The following is a 16,770-nucleotide window of genomic DNA, read 5'->3' as shown; positions in this document are numbered from 1 at the left end:
CACAAATCTAAATAACCCATCGGCAAGCTGTCAATTGGGTGATTCAGTATTTAAAAGACACTTTTGTCTCATGGGCCGAATATTTCCCAATCAATTCTCTTCAAATTGTTGTTTTTTCTAATGCTGATTGGACTTGTTGTGTAGATGACAAGAAATCCGTTGCAGCTTTATTATGTTTTCATTGCAACTCTTTAGTTTCTTGGTCATCCAAGAAACGACACATGGTTGCAAGGTCTAGTACCGAATGAGAGTATCATTCTCTTACTCATTCTACAGCCGAATATAGTTGGATTCAATCACTTCTTTCTTAAAATTGGGCAATATAGTTAGTCAACTCCCATTGCTTAGTGTGATAACATGAATATGCATTATTATTGGCTACCAATTCAGAAGTGCAACTTGCAGATGAGCACAAACTCAGCAGCCTGCATCACAAACTCTATATGATAGCGTCACCCTCTCGTTTGAAAGAGGATGTTAAACTAACCCATCAAATGACATCATCTTATTTTACTATTTCTTACTTAAGTTAGATGACTTGGCTTAAAGTTTTTGCCTATTATCAGAGTCAACATTTGCTCCTTAACTTTTTTCTGTAATCGTGGTGAACTTTCTCACTTTTAGGGGTGGTCATTGGTTGGGCAGTGTCGATTATGGAAGAAAACCGTCGCCGACCACCGATATGTCAGTTTCTATCGGTTGGTTTTTGGTGGTTTTGGAGCAGGTGGGGACGTCAACCCGCCAACCACTCGAACGAATGGTCGATTTTGATCAATTTTTGTGACACCGTCAAACTGGAAAAAAGAAAAAAAGGAAAATGAGAAGATATAAGAAAGAAAAATGAATGTGGAAAGAGAGGAGTAAGTAGAAGAGGAAGGGAAAAGAAGAGAGAAAAATGGATAAAAGAGAATAAAAGAAGGTATGGGAAAGAGAGAAGAATAACTGAAAACTGGAAAGAGGTGGAGAAAATGAATGAGAAAAGAACGGCGGAAGAAGATGAAGTACACAAAAATGAGAGAGCGAAGAAAGGATGGAAAATGATGGAGAGAGAATAAAAGAGAAAAGGTTTTAATTTTGAAAAGATAAGAGAGATGGAAAATGATTATTTGGTTTTTTTTAATAAATAGTAAGTTCATGAATTTCAAAGTGTAATGAAAACTGAAAAGAGATTATTATTATTATTATGATTATTATTTTTGTTGATTCACTCTCATCAAGACTAATAACGTGATGAAGAAGACTTTTCAGGCTAACTTTTACATGACATTCAAAGTATTTTTATGCAGAAAATGTATATATTTATTGGGTAGGTCAAGAAAACAGATTTCAAACCATCTGACCGACCAAAATTCGATTTTTCACATTAAAAAACTCACACTAACCGAAAATATTATAAAACCGCTCGTCCGACATCGGTTTGGCCGATTTCAGTTGGTTGGATCGTTTTTTTTTTTTGTTTGATTTGCTCACCCCTACCTGTTATTACATATTTTGTGAGAAGATTAAATGTTGTTCGTCGTTTATTAAGATAGGTATAATAGATTGTTGTTTGTATTTTAATAATTTTCTGCCATATTAGAATTGTAGTATATGCAAACTGGACAACATAGCAACGAAGTAAGCTTTACTAGTGGATATGTGTTCTTATTGGGTAGAGGAGCTATTTCATGGAAACTAGCAAAGCAGGCTTATATAGCAAAGTCCACTATGAAGTCTGGGTTTATTGCTGTATAATAAGTAGGTCAAGAGATTGAGTGGCTTAGAAGACTATTGTGAAATGTACCATTGTGAAGAGTATCAGTACCAGTAACTTAGCAACGAAGAGTATCAGTACCAGTCTCTTTGCACTGTGATTCACAGGTTTCCATAGAAATTGCTAATAGTATATATAATGGAAAAAGGAGGCATATACGCCTTATACATGGAGCTGTGAAACAGCTATTGAAAGGAGAGATTATCTCTTTAGAGTTTTTGTGGTCTGAGAGGAACTTAATGAATCCTCTGACCAAAGGCCTAATAAGGAGAGTGTTTCTAGAATTTTCAACAAGTATAGGACTCAAACCCTTATAGTGGTCCATAGCCTTTATCTGAGTGGTCTATTGCAATAAATTTGATGGTCTATAGCCCTTTATTTGGGTGATCCTAGTACGAACTTGATGGACAAAATTCCATAGCCCTTTATGTAGGTGGTCTATTGCGATAGATTTGATGGTCCATTGCCTTCTATTTGGGTGGTCTTTACGAACTTGATGGACAAAATTTCATAGCCCTTTCTTTGAGTGGTCTTGATATGGACTTGATGGATAGATCTAAATCTTCATAGCTTAGTTTTTCAGTGGTTTGTCTTTGATAGACTTGATGAAGTTAGTTTTAGTATGGAGTAGATATGAAGTTTCATATCTCAGTTTTTTTAGTGGTCTATTGTGATAGACTTGATGAAGCAATAAACGTGAATGTGAAGACCGTCTTCTATGAAAAAGTTTAAGGATTTTTTTTCTCGAGCTTTCACGTTGACCCGAGGTTCTATGTGCATGGCCTTAAATAACACACTTTTATCGTGGAATCAATGGAGATTTAAGGAGTAAAACGTATTGTAAGGGTCTCAACAATAGTTACTAAAAGTTCAAGAGGTAACTCACCCTCTCTAATAAAGTTGTTGTCCCATTTCACTATGCATCAATTCAAATCGTCAAGATATTGATGTTTAGGTTTTGTTTCCTAACTTTGCTCAGAAAACAAGTTTTATAAAATGTCTTTTGTTCTGTTTATTATACCAGCCATTCGTGGGGGATTGTTGGGAATGACTAACATAGGCAAAAAAAAAAAAAAAAAAAAAAAAAAAAAAAAAGAAAAAGAAAAAGAAAAAGAAAAAATAGTTTTATTACCGTGTGATGAATTCTAAGAATTAATCTCGATTGATTCCAAACTAGTTTTTAAATTAATTTCAAAATGGTTTTCTTTTTTTTTTTTTGTTTTAAAAACCGATCTTATCTTTCCTTTAAAAGGTTTTTAGTTATTGGAAAAAGATATATGCAAAAATTGATCCCCTCTCTTCTCTGTTTTCTCTTTGTGGTCTGAGCATATAGGTTCTAACAATTTCATTCCTTTCTCCGACAAGTGCATGCTTGAGTTTGGAAGTTGTGTTAACCTTAGAGAGCAACCGACATACATGATTTAGCACCAAGGTCGCGCCAAATTTTACTTTCAAGACAGTAGATTTTTCATTGCACAACAAGAATTTGACACTTGATTCCAACAAATACTTCCTATTATTATTTGTTATCAATGTGCACTTGTCCTAAGGACAAGGTCTATTTATTCTTTACGGGAATCCTGTCCAAATTTAATACTCTTCTTGCGGAGAAGCCATGTCAACCACGTCTGCCTAGTTGTTCTTGTTCTCATTCAATTCAATTCCACCAAATACGTCTCTCAAGAAAAGATACATCTTTTGCTCCCCTTTCCCTTATTAAAAATTGTTCTCGATTAAATGATTATGCTTCCACTCTTCTGCACCAACCTGAAACCAACTGCAGTAAAAACAACCACCCCAACAACATCGTCTCCTACCAGAGCTGAAATCGGAGGCTCCTACTCCTCGATCTCGTTCCCGCTTCTCGATTCACACTCTCCTCACTTAACATTCTCATCAACCATCGAACAAACATATTAAAGAACCTTATGTATTTTACTCCTAATTTATCTCTTCGTTTGTGATTTCAAATCGTGAGGCCCCATAAACTTTGCTCAATGTCGTTGATTTCTGTTTACGATTTAGAGCCTTAGTTAAATTAAACACAAGAAATCACCAAATAGCATACCGAGCATTTGATCTTCATCCTTCCGTTTTATTCACTATTTTCTCTCTTTGCTTATATTACATGTTCAATCCTCTCTTTGAAGTCAAAGATTCTAAATTTTGTGATGCTCAATAATTTAGAGATACGTGTGATTTCGATTCTTTATAGTTTAAGAAGTTTATTGGTTATGACACTTTGTTCAACTCCCTATTGTATTATTGGATGATAATGTAGAGTAAATTTTTTTGGAGCGAGATCGAGGAGCGAAACCCATCACTCGTACATCTTTGGTTATTTTTGTAAAGATGGAGGAAGAAGGTTAAAAAACTTAGTTTCTCAATAGCGGGATCAAATCTCATTTTCACCTCAGGAAAAGGTTATAGAGCTTGGATCTAAAGATACAATGAGCTACTCAAGTTCCCATGTTCAATTCAACCAAGATCATTGCAAATTTCGAAATTCTTAAAATTTGTTTTTCTTTTAAAACTGTTGACCCCTTCCACCAAATAAAAGAAATAAAAATATTTTTTTAACATATATACACAAGTGTCCAAACTAACTTGCACACATTGTTATCTCAAGCGACAACTCGCAAAAAACTAAAACAATTTAAATTACAAGCTCGATTCTCAAGCAAAGTCTAATAGTCATTTAGACTTCATTTGATAACAATTTTGTTATTATTTTTTAATTTTTAAAATTTGTGCTTGTTCCTCACAATACTCCAATTATGATTTTCATATTCGTTAAAGAAATACTTTAGCCATTAATTTAATTCTAACAACAAAAGCTATGTAAAATTAGTGTTTATAAACTTAATTATAAACGGAGCCTAAGATATAATTTTTTTTTGCATCTGTGAGGAAACCAATATAAAATGTAAAGAATTTATGTTGGTTAATCCCTTGCATTTTCAATGCTGCATCAAATGGATCATTGATTAATATAATTTTATTTTAATTCACAAATCTAGTAAACACCTACAACAAATGATGCAAATTGAAACTTTAAATACTTATGAGATACTTTTAAAAGTGATGCATGCATCAACAGCCAAAACGAACAAAAGAGGCAGATTAAATCATTCAAGCTGAGACTGATAAGATTATTACAATGAATTCCTACCAATCTGGAGATAAAAATTTTTGCTAATAAAATCTTAACCAACAAGAATGATATCTATCCCACAGTGAATCTTCCAAGGCAATGCCACTATGGACAATTACTTTTCTCAGCCCCTCGAGAAGATGGGGGCGGTCAAAACCGTCACAGTATTCTCTAGGGATACTCATTTACCAAACTACACCAAATTTAAATTATAGCTGCTTTCATGAGACCAATACTACATATGAACATTTGAAAACCAAGGCAATGCAGAATACAGGCACTCAGAAAAGGTTGAACGCAAGTCATCGAAAGCATACCAAATTGTTGGACATAGAAGTCACAAACGGCTAGCTTTAGTGTTGGAGAGTTCTCTTTGAAGGGCCATCATCATTCGTGTTGGTGGCAACTACTTTCATTGAAAAAAAATGAAAGAACACAAGGGCATACAAAAAAAAACCAAGCCCACAAAAAAACCCCACTAGAGAAAGGATTTCCAACTAAGTAAGATATTGTCCAAGTGAATAATTACCAAAAGTCTTCGAAACCAAAGCCCAAAGAGAAGCATGGAACCTCACTAAGGACAAACCTCACAAAGGTCCCTATTGACACCTCGAAACACCATTGTTCTTCTCCCCCAAAGATCCCACAAAAGCACACCTCCCACGAATTTTTCAATGGTTTAACCATTATGAGATTGCAAGAGTTAAAACTTCTTCTTGGTGTTCACTTTTCAAGAATTTTTTGGATTATTCTATTCAAGATAATCTTAATTGGAATGCTTTCATTCCTTCCATGTAATGGTATTTTTAAACACATGGTTTTCTATTTTATTCGAAATGTTCGTTTTGGGGTATGATGAAGATTCTATGGGTGTATCAACCTAGTTGAGATAGTCAAGTGCATTTGTTGATCTCTATTCTTTCTTTTAGTAGTTTCATGTAATTCGAGTATTAGTCTCTTTTCATTTGATCAATAAAAAGTGGTGTTTTCTTTTCCAAAAAAAAAAAAAACACACACACACACCTCTCGTGAACCACAAAAAACAGCCTCTTTGAAAGGCGGATGGGGAAGGAACTCCCCGATCATCAAACGAATATCCCTCTGGCGAGCAAACACAATCAAACTCATGAAAGAAACAATTCCACACCGATCTTGTAAACTGAACCTCCCAGAGAAGAGTTGAGTAAAAAGCTCTTGATTGTCGAGTATACTGGCAGAAAGAAAAATCAACTCTAGAATTGGTTTCTCTTTTAACTTCCTCCTTTTCGTTTGAGTTCCTGGTGGTTGAAGCAAAGGTAAATCCATATTACATGAGGAACAGTTCTTTAAACATAAGCACATTGCGCCAGAAACTTTTAGATGTTTTTAATTGCAAACAAATGCTAAGACGATCATAATATTCATTAACTAGCAAACTCACAAGGAATAACAATCAATGTAATTCGGCAATATAGGCTTGCTCTCAAGTCTTGGTCCTTTGAATCATTTAAACTATTAACTCAAACTCCTAGCACACTGGACCAATGTGAGCAGTATTGAGAAGAAAATAAATAGGGAAATGGCAGGCGGAGAACTAAATAAAAAAGTACATTTTAATATTGCTGCCCATGGAATGTCCATAACATTGAGAAAACATTTACAAGAAACAAAACAAAAAATTAACTAATCTTTATGTCACCCTCAGCAATAAAGAAAATAGCAGTATAAAATTCAAAGTTAATGACCAACCTAAGGCTATCCCTTGTAATCAATCCTTCCAAAGAGTATCCCTTGTAGTCAATCCTTACAAAGGCTATCCCTTGTAGTCAATCCTTCCGCATATTAGGCACCTTCATAAAAGAAATACCAAAATGAATGAACTGAGTATAAGCATCCAATCAGTAAAATATTCTAGGATCCAAATGGAATGAACTATCAAATTGGGAAAGAGGTATACGTGACCAGAAGAAATACATGAAAGTAATCAACCAACGAGCGAAAAAAAATAGATCATTCTAAATGATTATTTAAAATTAAATGGACCTCTTAAATTTCAACCACGCGACAGCAACATTATGAAGGCAGTGTGTCTTGTTGCCCGAAGATTACAAGGTGAATGAAGAAGAGAGGGAGAAGAAGTGGAATGCCAACTTATAAAAATGCCACATCAATCGATCCTGTACTGCCACACCATCTTCTCTAACAATCAACTCTAGGACCATTTTGAACATTTTTCTGAACTTCAAAGACAAAATCATCTTCTGAAACTTCAAGATCCATAAAGACACTGACTCTAAACCTCAAGGACCAAAGGATATAGCTCAACTGCAAAGCAATCACTTGTGCCAAATGTATTAACCTCTGCATCTCCTAGTACACTGATTTATACTGCACACACTAATAAATTTGAATCTACAGCAGAATGAAGAAAAGGCCGCAGAGAAAGATTATAGGGAATACAATATAAGAAAGATCTTCCCGGAGCTATGCTTCCTGAAACTAACAAATTTTCCATGAGATGAGCTTGTACACCCTGTCTCTGTCAAGTGGCTTCCAGAAGAGTGAACCATGTTATCTTGTCATGTTCATTCTTTTAATGGGCCAACTTCCTACAAATAAGGGAGAATAATGCAGGCTCATGTAGGAACTTTTTCTCTCAAAACCTCTCTATCACCTACTTTCTCTTTAAGAGTCTGTTCACACCCCCTTTTGCTTCCTTGATTTGGGCATCGGCTCACCAACATTCATAGAATTGAATGATTTGTATACAACCCGGATACACAAAGGAGGGGTGGCTAAGACGTATTAGTACCATCTTCTCAACATGGAGGATGAAAGGAATTTCAGAAGTAAAATGAATTACATTCAGTCCATATCCAATGATAAGGTGCAGTCCAAGTCTTGAAGGTTGATTTTCCCCATGTATAAATCACTAATGTGATCAGCACAGAGAGGGAGGCATCTCTGATTTAAACTTTCATGAATCACTCCCAACCCTTTAACCCATTCCACTCCATTCAATGGATTGACATTCAGAGTCCTTTGCAGTAATCGGACACGATATAAAATAGAGTCTGTTCTATTGCAAAAATGAGCAATACAAGGATATGAAGCTTCATCAGTGGCTAACCTAATCAGAAGCAAAGATAAAGCCCCATCCACAGGGTATGGGTCTACAAGATTTCTTTCTCCCAACATCTTAACTTCTCTTTCTGTTGGGAAGTGCATTTCTTCATTGCCATTCAGATCATAGACTTTCAAATCCTTACTGTAATGTTTCATGGCTTCCCGTTTGGTTGATTCATGCTTTTCTGCCAATGTCAAAATACAAGAAAACCTTAAGTGGTAAGTTACAACAGTTTTGACCATCTTATAGTTATGACAACAGCTAAAGAAGTCTAACCACCGTCTTCCTACACCGGAATACCACTTGATAATATCAGTGTCTTCAAGAGCAATGAGTGAGCTGATTGGCCGAGGACGACCCATTTTATTTGTAAACCCAACCATCTTGACTGCCTTCCTAACAAGCTCTATAGGAGCATCGACTTTGATGCATAGCCTTGTTAAGTCCTCAACTGTTCTTTTAGCATATAGTTCTTCTTCCTCCACTCTTTTCTCTTCATCCTCCTGAGCCTTTTCCTTTTTAACCTTTACAGGATTCAAGTGCTTGTCTATCTGATCTTGAAACCTATCATAAGCATTCACTAGATCTTCTGGCAATTGATTTCTTATGTGTTTTAAAGAGAGGAAATCACCTGCTGACAGCTCACGGTGCCACTCCGCATGATCTTCAAAGGACTGAAAGAAATCTTGCACCACTTCATCGGCCCACTTTCTGAAGATATCTCTAACTTCCTTCTCGATTCGGAATTCAGATTTAAACCCACTAGTTTGCTTCAATTTCTTGAACACGTGACTCAATATCTTTAATCCCAATTTTTTCCTGTTTCTCTCACGGGCATTTCTCAATTCTATTGCTCTAACTTCCTTCTGTCTAAGGTACTTCTTCCTTGCCCTAATTGCCTTCTCCGACATCGGTGGATGCAGAACTGAAGGTGCTACTGCCTGTAGTTCCATTCCTAAGAAACTAATTTTCTCTGAGACAGCACTATGAATTGCAGTATTCATTCGATCCACTTCTAATTCTAAATTCCCTTCTAAATACTTTAGCACTTGACTTTTCAACTCCATTGTTAGCATCTTCGATCCTGATGTTATAACTAATATCTCATCAAGATATCTAACAGCATATATTTTCACCGGATTATGAAAAGAAACAATCTCGTCCAGACTGAACTTAGGATTTTCTTCATTTTTTTGGAGACGTATTTGTTGAATTTCTTTGTCAAAGCCATTGAAGTATATATTAAACAAGATAGAACACAAACTACTTTCCTGAGGTAAACCCCTTCCTAAATAACAAGCACCTAATTCAATTTGAATTGCTTCCAATTCAAACAGTTTCCTTAACATATTAATCAAAATATCATCCTTAATTTTCTCTTCCATCAATAAGCACAACGTATTTACATGTACAGATTCAAACTTTTTGTGACGAAATGCAACTGTAAACCACCAGCTAGGGTTTTGCACCGAGTTTTTCAGGTATCTAATCGCAGTGTGTCGCCCCATACCGACACGCCCACCATAAGAGAACGTTACAAATCGTTCATCATAAACAATTTCAAACACCATCCTAATCGCCTCGATTAAGACCTTCAATTTCAAATTCGGTAAGACAAGAGACTCACCTTTCCCTTCCAATGATACCATCCGAACACAGCAAGCTCCAACATCGAAACGATTTTCGGAGAGCTCCCGAGCCATGACCTCGACCGAAAAGCAATTGGAGACCAAATCGAAAAGGGGTAAGGAATCGGGGGCATTACTGAGTGGCGGAGTGATGAGGTTTTGGGAGGCAGTGAGAAGAACAGAAGGAGAGGCAACAACATTTTGAAAAAGGTCGAAGAACTTGCCCTGGGAGAAACGGCTGAGAACTAGAGCCTTGAGTTGGGACCTTGTGAGGGTTTCTGGAGAATGTTGAGACGGAAGGTTGAGCAGAGGCGAATGCTTCAATTTCAATGGCAGATGGGAGTAAAGCTTGGTGAGGGAATTTGAGAGCTTGGGTTTCAATGGAGTCACTACTTTTCTAAAGTGGATGAACATCTGAAGTTAAGGGTACAACGAGCTGTTCAGTACACAAGAAAATTATACAGCTTTCTGATCCATGAAGAAAACAGAACAGAAAGATTAGTAATTAATCAAGAAGAATTCAATTCACATACCAGGTCAGCGAAATTTCTGAAAACAAGAGAGAAAGAAATCGAATGCAAACAATGGAAGGGTAGCGAAGGAAAGAGGTTGAAAGCAAAAGAGGCAGAGAGAAAGTCGCAGAATTGGTTGAGTGACTGAGAAAGCGAAACTGGCGAGGACCAGGGAAGACGAATGTAAACAACCCAGAGGCATGCAATTTTCTGCCGCCGTTCATCGGAAACGGTCATCAAGCCGCTGGAATCGCGTTTTGCCGGCCGCCAGTAGTTGTCGTCGGCGAGTGGGTATGGACGGAAGAGAGAGGGAGGAGTGACGGGGCAGTGGAATAATAGTATAGAGGCGGGGCCGAAATGAAATTGGAAGAAGGGGTTTCCCTGAAAATAAGGGCTATGTTACAATGAACATTTCATTAAATAGAAAAGCAACTTTGTTTTTCCACTGTTAATGTTAATGGCTAGGGTTGTACATTGGTTGAATTCGATCGGATTGAGGGTATTTTTTGGACCAGCCTAAAAATTCAGATTGATTGGATTGGCTATCCAAGTAAGTCAAATAGGGTACCCAACCCAACCTAGCCCTAGGTTGGGTTGAGTTATCGAGTTGTGTGTTTTCTTTCCCCTATTTTTGGTAGATCAAGAAATCTTACAACAACCCAATCATTATAAAAACCTCCAAGATAAATATAAACTAAAATAGTCTTTAAACATTAATTGGCATATCCACAATCCACAGTCACAAAAATATTCGTGAATCAAACTTCTAAAACATAAAGTACAATATATCCATATATGTGAAATCACATATCTTGAATCCATAGTTAGCTACAAACATAAAGTACAACATTAATAGAATACAATACATAACCACATAAGTTCTTAATCCTATAGAATTATATAACGACAGTCAATGACTAAACTATGAACCAAACCTCTAAATCTACAATTATTAGCATCCCGAGGATTCAGCTTAGTCCTGAAAATTTAAAAATATTACAAGTTAGTTTAAATAAAATAAATCAACAATAAAAAATAAAAATATATATCATATAAGTATTCAACTTACCATAAAAATTGTCAACCCACTGAATTTCATTTTTGTGTTGTGATGAAGGGCTGTAGGGTTGTACATCGGTCGATGTCGATTCTTAGAGGAAATCGGTACCAAAAATTGACCAGTCTTTTTGTATGTTTCTAGAACCAAATTGTAGGAATTTTGCTTTGAAAACTGGCCGACGACCGGTCGGGTTGGTCAGTTGGTTTGGTCGGGTTTTTTTCCCTCCCTCTTCTTCTTTTTTTCCTTCCTTTCTTTTTCCCCTCCTCCTCCTCCTTCCTCCCCTCCAACCCAAATTATAATGACTTCGTTCTGTTCAAAATTTGTTGAAAATTGACAAGCATACTTGGTGTTGGTCATTTGATTAGGAACTTCAAATTTGGACCCAATCTTCCTTATTTTGTTAGATGTGGATCACAACTAGGGCTGTACATCTAATCTAGGGTTGCCAAGTGCCATTGGAAGTTATTTTAAAATTAGTGCTTTAAACAAAAACATTGAAAAAGTATCATACATATTACATATTACATAAGTACAAAATAATTCATAGACTTATACAAATACATATTAAGTCATGTTCTCAATTTCTTTTTCTCATACATATTGCATAAGTCAAATTTTGAAAGACATAACATCTAGCCATCAAACAAGATAGGAAATACATATTACATACTACATATTAGATATTACATAACATAAGTCCAAAATAACATAAGAAATACACACTATGACACCACATAACATAAGTCCAAATGAAAAAAAGGAAATACATAACAAGTCCAAACTAAAAAAGAAAAATACATAACAAGTCCAAATTAAAATTCAATCTAAGAAGTCAAAGTCTTCAAAGTCTTCAAAGTCTTCAATGTCTTTTTCTTCATCCATGATCATTCTGAATCCTACAAAATTAGCAAATGTACAAAAATAATAATAATAAGTCAATATTGTTTATGATTTCTTAATTCTTATCTTAATAATTGTTAAAAAAAAAAAAAAAGTAAAACCAATACAATACCTTTTTCAACCGTTCAGTCTTCCTCGCATTGCTTGTAAAGATCAATATCTATCTATTTAGAACTGAGCCATGAGTACATATAAGAGCCTCGACTGTTCTAGGAGCCAATAAAAAACGTAATGAGTCAACTATACGTCCTCCAATACTAAAAGTGGACTCAGATGCAACCGTCGATACTGGGATTGACAATATATCTTTATTTAATGCACTAAGAATCTCAAACCGATGACTATTATGCTTCCACCAATTAAGTATGTCAAAGGCTGGATCATTCTTAACAAGAGTTTCAAGCAAATACACATCAAGTTCATTTGCCTTATCAAATTGGGTTGCATCAACACTTGAGAATCTTGAAGAAAATCCATACTTTTCCTCTATACCCATTGTTTGAACCGGAACCCTATCCCTAGCCATATTAGCAAACACACTATCATTCTCATCCCCACAAAAAGAAGACGAACTATATGCATTGAAGAGCCTTCTCAAAACATCCTCCACTTTATTTGTCATATTTTTAGCTTCAGTAACAACTTGTTGAAACAATATGATAAAAACCTCAACTTTTATTGCAAATATAACACAAAAGCAACATATAATAGCAAATTAGTGTTCTCATTATTTCCCAAATATTTATCAAACTTAGCCTCCATGCTCTTAGTCACATTCACAAGAATTGGATTTTTATTATCCATAAAATTTTCTTGTATGCAATCATGAATGGTGCTAATTTGGTGGAAAATCACATTGGAAGTACTATACAAAAAGCCTAAAAGTTTTAAAGTGACATTGTAAAACACTTCCGAAAACCTAACCAACATCAGAGCATTCTCTCAATCATCTTTGGTAGGCTGGCATTCACTTGCAAAAGTGGGTTTGTCATCCTCCAATCTATCAAATGTTTTTTCAAATTTAGTAGCTGTATCAAGCATCATACACGCAGAGTTCCATCTAGTGCTAATGTCAAGGCATACTAAACTCTTTCAATTTTTTCAATTTCAATACACTTCTTAAATTTTATACCTCGTGTAGAAGAAGACCTTACAAATCTAATGGCATTGCGAATTCTACTAATGCACTCATAATGCTCCTTAAATGCATTACAAACAATAAGCTTCAGTATATGGGCACAACATCTAATATGTAAAAATTCACTTTTCAAGAACAACCCACTACTAAATCTCTAAACAAGATAAGCCACAACTGTATTATTTGAGCTTGCATTTTCAACAGTCAAAGTCATAACTTTATCAATACCCCAACTCTTTAAATTCTTTTCAATGGTCCTACCTATGGTTTCACCTCTATGATTTTCAATGGTAGTAAAACTAAGAATCCTCTTATGTAAATTCCACTTAGAATCAATGAAATGGACAATTAACATAATATAATTCATGTTTTGTCCAGAAGTCCAACATTCAGTAATGAGAGAAACCCTATATTGTTGTATCTTAAACATGTCTCTTTCAACCATTTTTTCTCACTAACATAAATCTTAAGTAGATCCCTAGCCATGGTTACTCGTGATGGAATAAGAAACTTAGGCTCATACAATGCAATCGATTTGTTTATGAATCTTTGAAAACCAATGCCCTCCACAAACCTAAAAGGCAATTCATCTAAAATCACCATCTCAGCAAGGGCTTTCTGACAACTCTCCAAACTAAAGAATTCACAAAAAAGTTTCGAATCAAACTCACCAATAGCTTCTTTGGGTTTGAATACCAATTGTGCTTGTCCCAGTTCTCTCTTTCTCTGATATGTATATTTCTTACAACTTGATAAATGGTTTTTTAAGGTTCCAGTCTCATTTCGTTTAGAATGACAAACATACTTTATCCCACAATATTTACATTTAGCGTAAAGGTCATCAGGATTACAATCATTAATTTTCTCAAAATGGTCCTAGACAATAGAGGTTTTAGTATTCTTACGCTTATTTATTGGACTGCTTGTTGTTGCTTTGATTGTGTCTGGAACCTCTATTAGATCCTGATCCTGAACTGTTGCTGAATTTTCTGGTGTATCCATATCTACCCTATAAAACAAACATTTTCAGATTTTCTTAGAAAAATACAACATTAAAATTGCAACATTAAAACTAAAATAGTAAGCTCCAAAATAGAGACTAGAGAGAATGAAATGAAACGTGCTCTTTGAAAGAATCTTAAAGTTGCAAACAAACACTGTTGGTGGTCGCAGAACACTGGAAGCACACTGTTAAAAATAGTTCGGACACTCGACAGTGGACAGTGGAAGCATGAACGTTGGAACTGGAAGCACGAACATCAGAAGCAGTCACACGAACTTCAAGGGTGGTGGTTGTCGGTTGGTTATGAAACACTGAAATGAAGAAATTGTTGGAAGGTACCAATGCACAACAGAAGAAACCAGGATCCATAAGCACTTTAATTCATTAATTTTGGCAGAAAAGAAAACATGCTTCAACAGAAATAAATGGGTTTCATGATATACCTTTGAATAACTTTCTCTAAGCTTTGAACCAGCTGTAAATCTCCACTGAATCTTGTAGTAGACCACTCCAAGATCTTCCTTACTATCCTCTTGGTATGCAAGAATGAGTAGTGGGACTCAAAATAAGCTGGAATTAAGGGAATTTGGAGAAACTCACAATAGCAACCTAAAGAAGAACAACTTCTTCTCTCACGAATTTTTCTAAAAAATTTGTTCGGTTACCTTACCTTCAAAACACTCAAATCTCTTCAATATATTGCATACGTTCATGCAAAAAGATTTGCTACATGACATGCAGCTCATGCTTGGAGTTAATGAAAAGTTAAAGTGGGTTGTTTGTGAGCTAGTAGGAAGAAGACAATAGAAAATCCCATTTTTCCAACTTTGTATTTTTCTTTTCTTTTTCAATTTTATCAAAATTGATTTTGTAAATCAATTTTATTTAATAAAACTGAAAATATTATTAATTTTACAAAATTAATTTTATAAATTAATTTTCTTTAATAAAATTAATAAATAATTATTTAAACAATTTAAATAATTACAATTAATTTAATATCAAATATTAAATTAATTTTTACACAATTTCATCTTTAGATATTTAAATCATATTTAAATATTATTTTTCCAATTTCATTTAATTCTAATTTGAACACTTCAAATTAACTTATCACGCTATTCTAGAGCTAATCCATTTACGAGCTAGTAGGGGGACCTCGCGGACCTACAGATCATGGGCTCCAACGATCTGAGATTAATCGGCTAAACTCATTAGACCAATCTAACCCCCATTCGTTAACTAATGGGTGATTCCACTAAAGCCCATAGCTGAACTTCCCTAACTGTAGATATATTATGTTCACTCGATATAACCATGATTAGTAAGTTAACCCTTCACAGGTTGCTCGTACTAACGGCTAGGTCAAATCTCTGTTTTACCCCTGAAATTACCTCTTGTTCCTTAAGTTCCACTGATCCCCTAATGAACACTTGATTTGTGATCCAATCAACAAATCGAATCCCTCTCGAGCTAATGAGAGGGTGAGATCTCTTGTTCAAGACCCAGAATCAGCACTTAAAGGGATCAACCTCTCTACTAACCTTGAATCGGGTAGGAGTGAATTCCCTCTTACACCCTATGTTCCTAGCTATTCATCCGGTCTTATCCCCAAAATGGTAAGCTTATTGAGCAGACGCAGTTGGTCTACTCTTACCGTTTGCAGATCAAAGGATAATCCCGAACAAACAGGAGTTCATAGTTAGCTCAGGATTAAGGTCAAGTTACCTAGGTCATCACTTTGAAATAGTCAGTCTTAAATAGTAAACAGCCTTATAAAGTAAAAGTGACTGGTTTCGTGGTTCGATCTTGCACAAAACTCATTTGCACAGGACACCCCCACTCCTCATGTCTCAACATGAACGAATTAGGATCACTTCATTTATAGCATTTTACAACTCTTTGTAACAACTACAGAGTAGGCCGCATCCAATAGTGTTACCAGAATAAGGTACCCAGCCTTATTCATATACTATAGATCATTTTGACTATTTACTCGAACCTGATCCACTTGTATGTCTCCACATAAAGTTCAAGTACTCATGTAATAGTCAAGGGACTTTGGTTTATTGGATTTCTAAAAAACAATATATTCAATAACAACTTTATTGAATTTTTAGAATAAGTTCTACTATTTACAAACCACGAGTTTTAGGACATAAAACCCAACAGAAATTAAAATGGAGATTGAAGGAGAAGAAATGAAAAGTTAGGGTCTATTTTCCTTTATATGTAAGTGGAAAAATTAAGGGTTTCTTTTGGGTTGGGTTTGCGAAAAGGGGATGGGTTGTTTTTAATAATAATGATAATAAAGCAGAATTTAAAGCTATATGTCGGTCGATTGGTCAGCTTTGTTAGATTTTACGAAATCGACCGACCGACTGATGAAAAATTACTACAAGAAACCGACAACCGATCGACTACATTAAAATTTCGGTCGAACACCCTCAAAATGGTCGGTTTCGATTGATCGGATCGATTTTTGGTGACTTTGTGTACACCTCTAGAGGGCTGTA

The 16,770-nt window shown here is 35.3% G+C and overlaps 1 protein-coding gene and 1 long non-coding RNA gene across 3 annotated transcripts; both read right to left on the bottom strand.

Annotated features, from left to right (window-relative positions):
* Window positions 1-5,797: 5,797 nt before the first annotated feature.
* On the bottom strand, window positions 5,798-10,538 carry LOC120090488 (RNA-directed DNA polymerase (reverse transcriptase)). The gene is made up of 4 exons (XM_039048194.2): window positions 10,175-10,538; window positions 6,930-10,055; window positions 6,636-6,736; window positions 5,798-6,184 (listed from the first exon to the last, which is right to left on the bottom strand). The coding sequence occupies exons 1-2, from the start codon at window positions 10,388-10,390 to the stop codon at window positions 7,752-7,754; spliced, it is 2,520 nt and encodes an 839-aa protein (XP_038904122.2). The 5' UTR covers window positions 10,391-10,538; the 3' UTR covers window positions 5,798-6,184; window positions 6,636-6,736; window positions 6,930-7,751.
* A 1,391-nt stretch (window positions 10,539-11,929) lies between these two features.
* Window positions 11,930-15,161, bottom strand: LOC150032456 (uncharacterized). Of its 2 annotated transcripts, XR_016524411.1 has the most exons (5): window positions 14,698-15,161; window positions 14,408-14,565; window positions 14,157-14,260; window positions 12,226-12,317; window positions 11,930-12,109 (listed from the first exon to the last, which is right to left on the bottom strand). It is a non-coding gene; the product is annotated as an uncharacterized LOC150032456 (long non-coding RNA). The 2 variants fall into 2 exon arrangements; XR_016524410.1 differs by having other exon boundaries at window positions 14,157-14,565.
* Window positions 15,162-16,770: the final 1,609 nt, after the last annotated feature.

This window comes from Benincasa hispida, chromosome 11, assembly GCF_027475165.1.
Source record: "Benincasa hispida cultivar pf3 chromosome 11, pf3_genome.v1.1, whole genome shotgun sequence".
In the NCBI taxonomy this organism is placed as follows: domain Eukaryota; kingdom Viridiplantae; phylum Streptophyta; class Magnoliopsida; order Cucurbitales; family Cucurbitaceae; genus Benincasa; species Benincasa hispida.
This window is presented reverse-complemented; position numbering and strand designations above follow the sequence as displayed.

Coding starts and splice junctions, on each gene's coding strand:
- LOC120090488 (XM_039048194.2), bottom strand. CDS start 10,390: ATGACCGTTTCCGATGAACGGCGGCAGAAAATTGCATGCCTCTGGGTT. Junction 10,056..10,174: donor TCAGAAATTTCGCTGACCTG/GTATGTGAATTG, acceptor CCTTAACTTCAG/ATGTTCATCCACTTTAGAAA.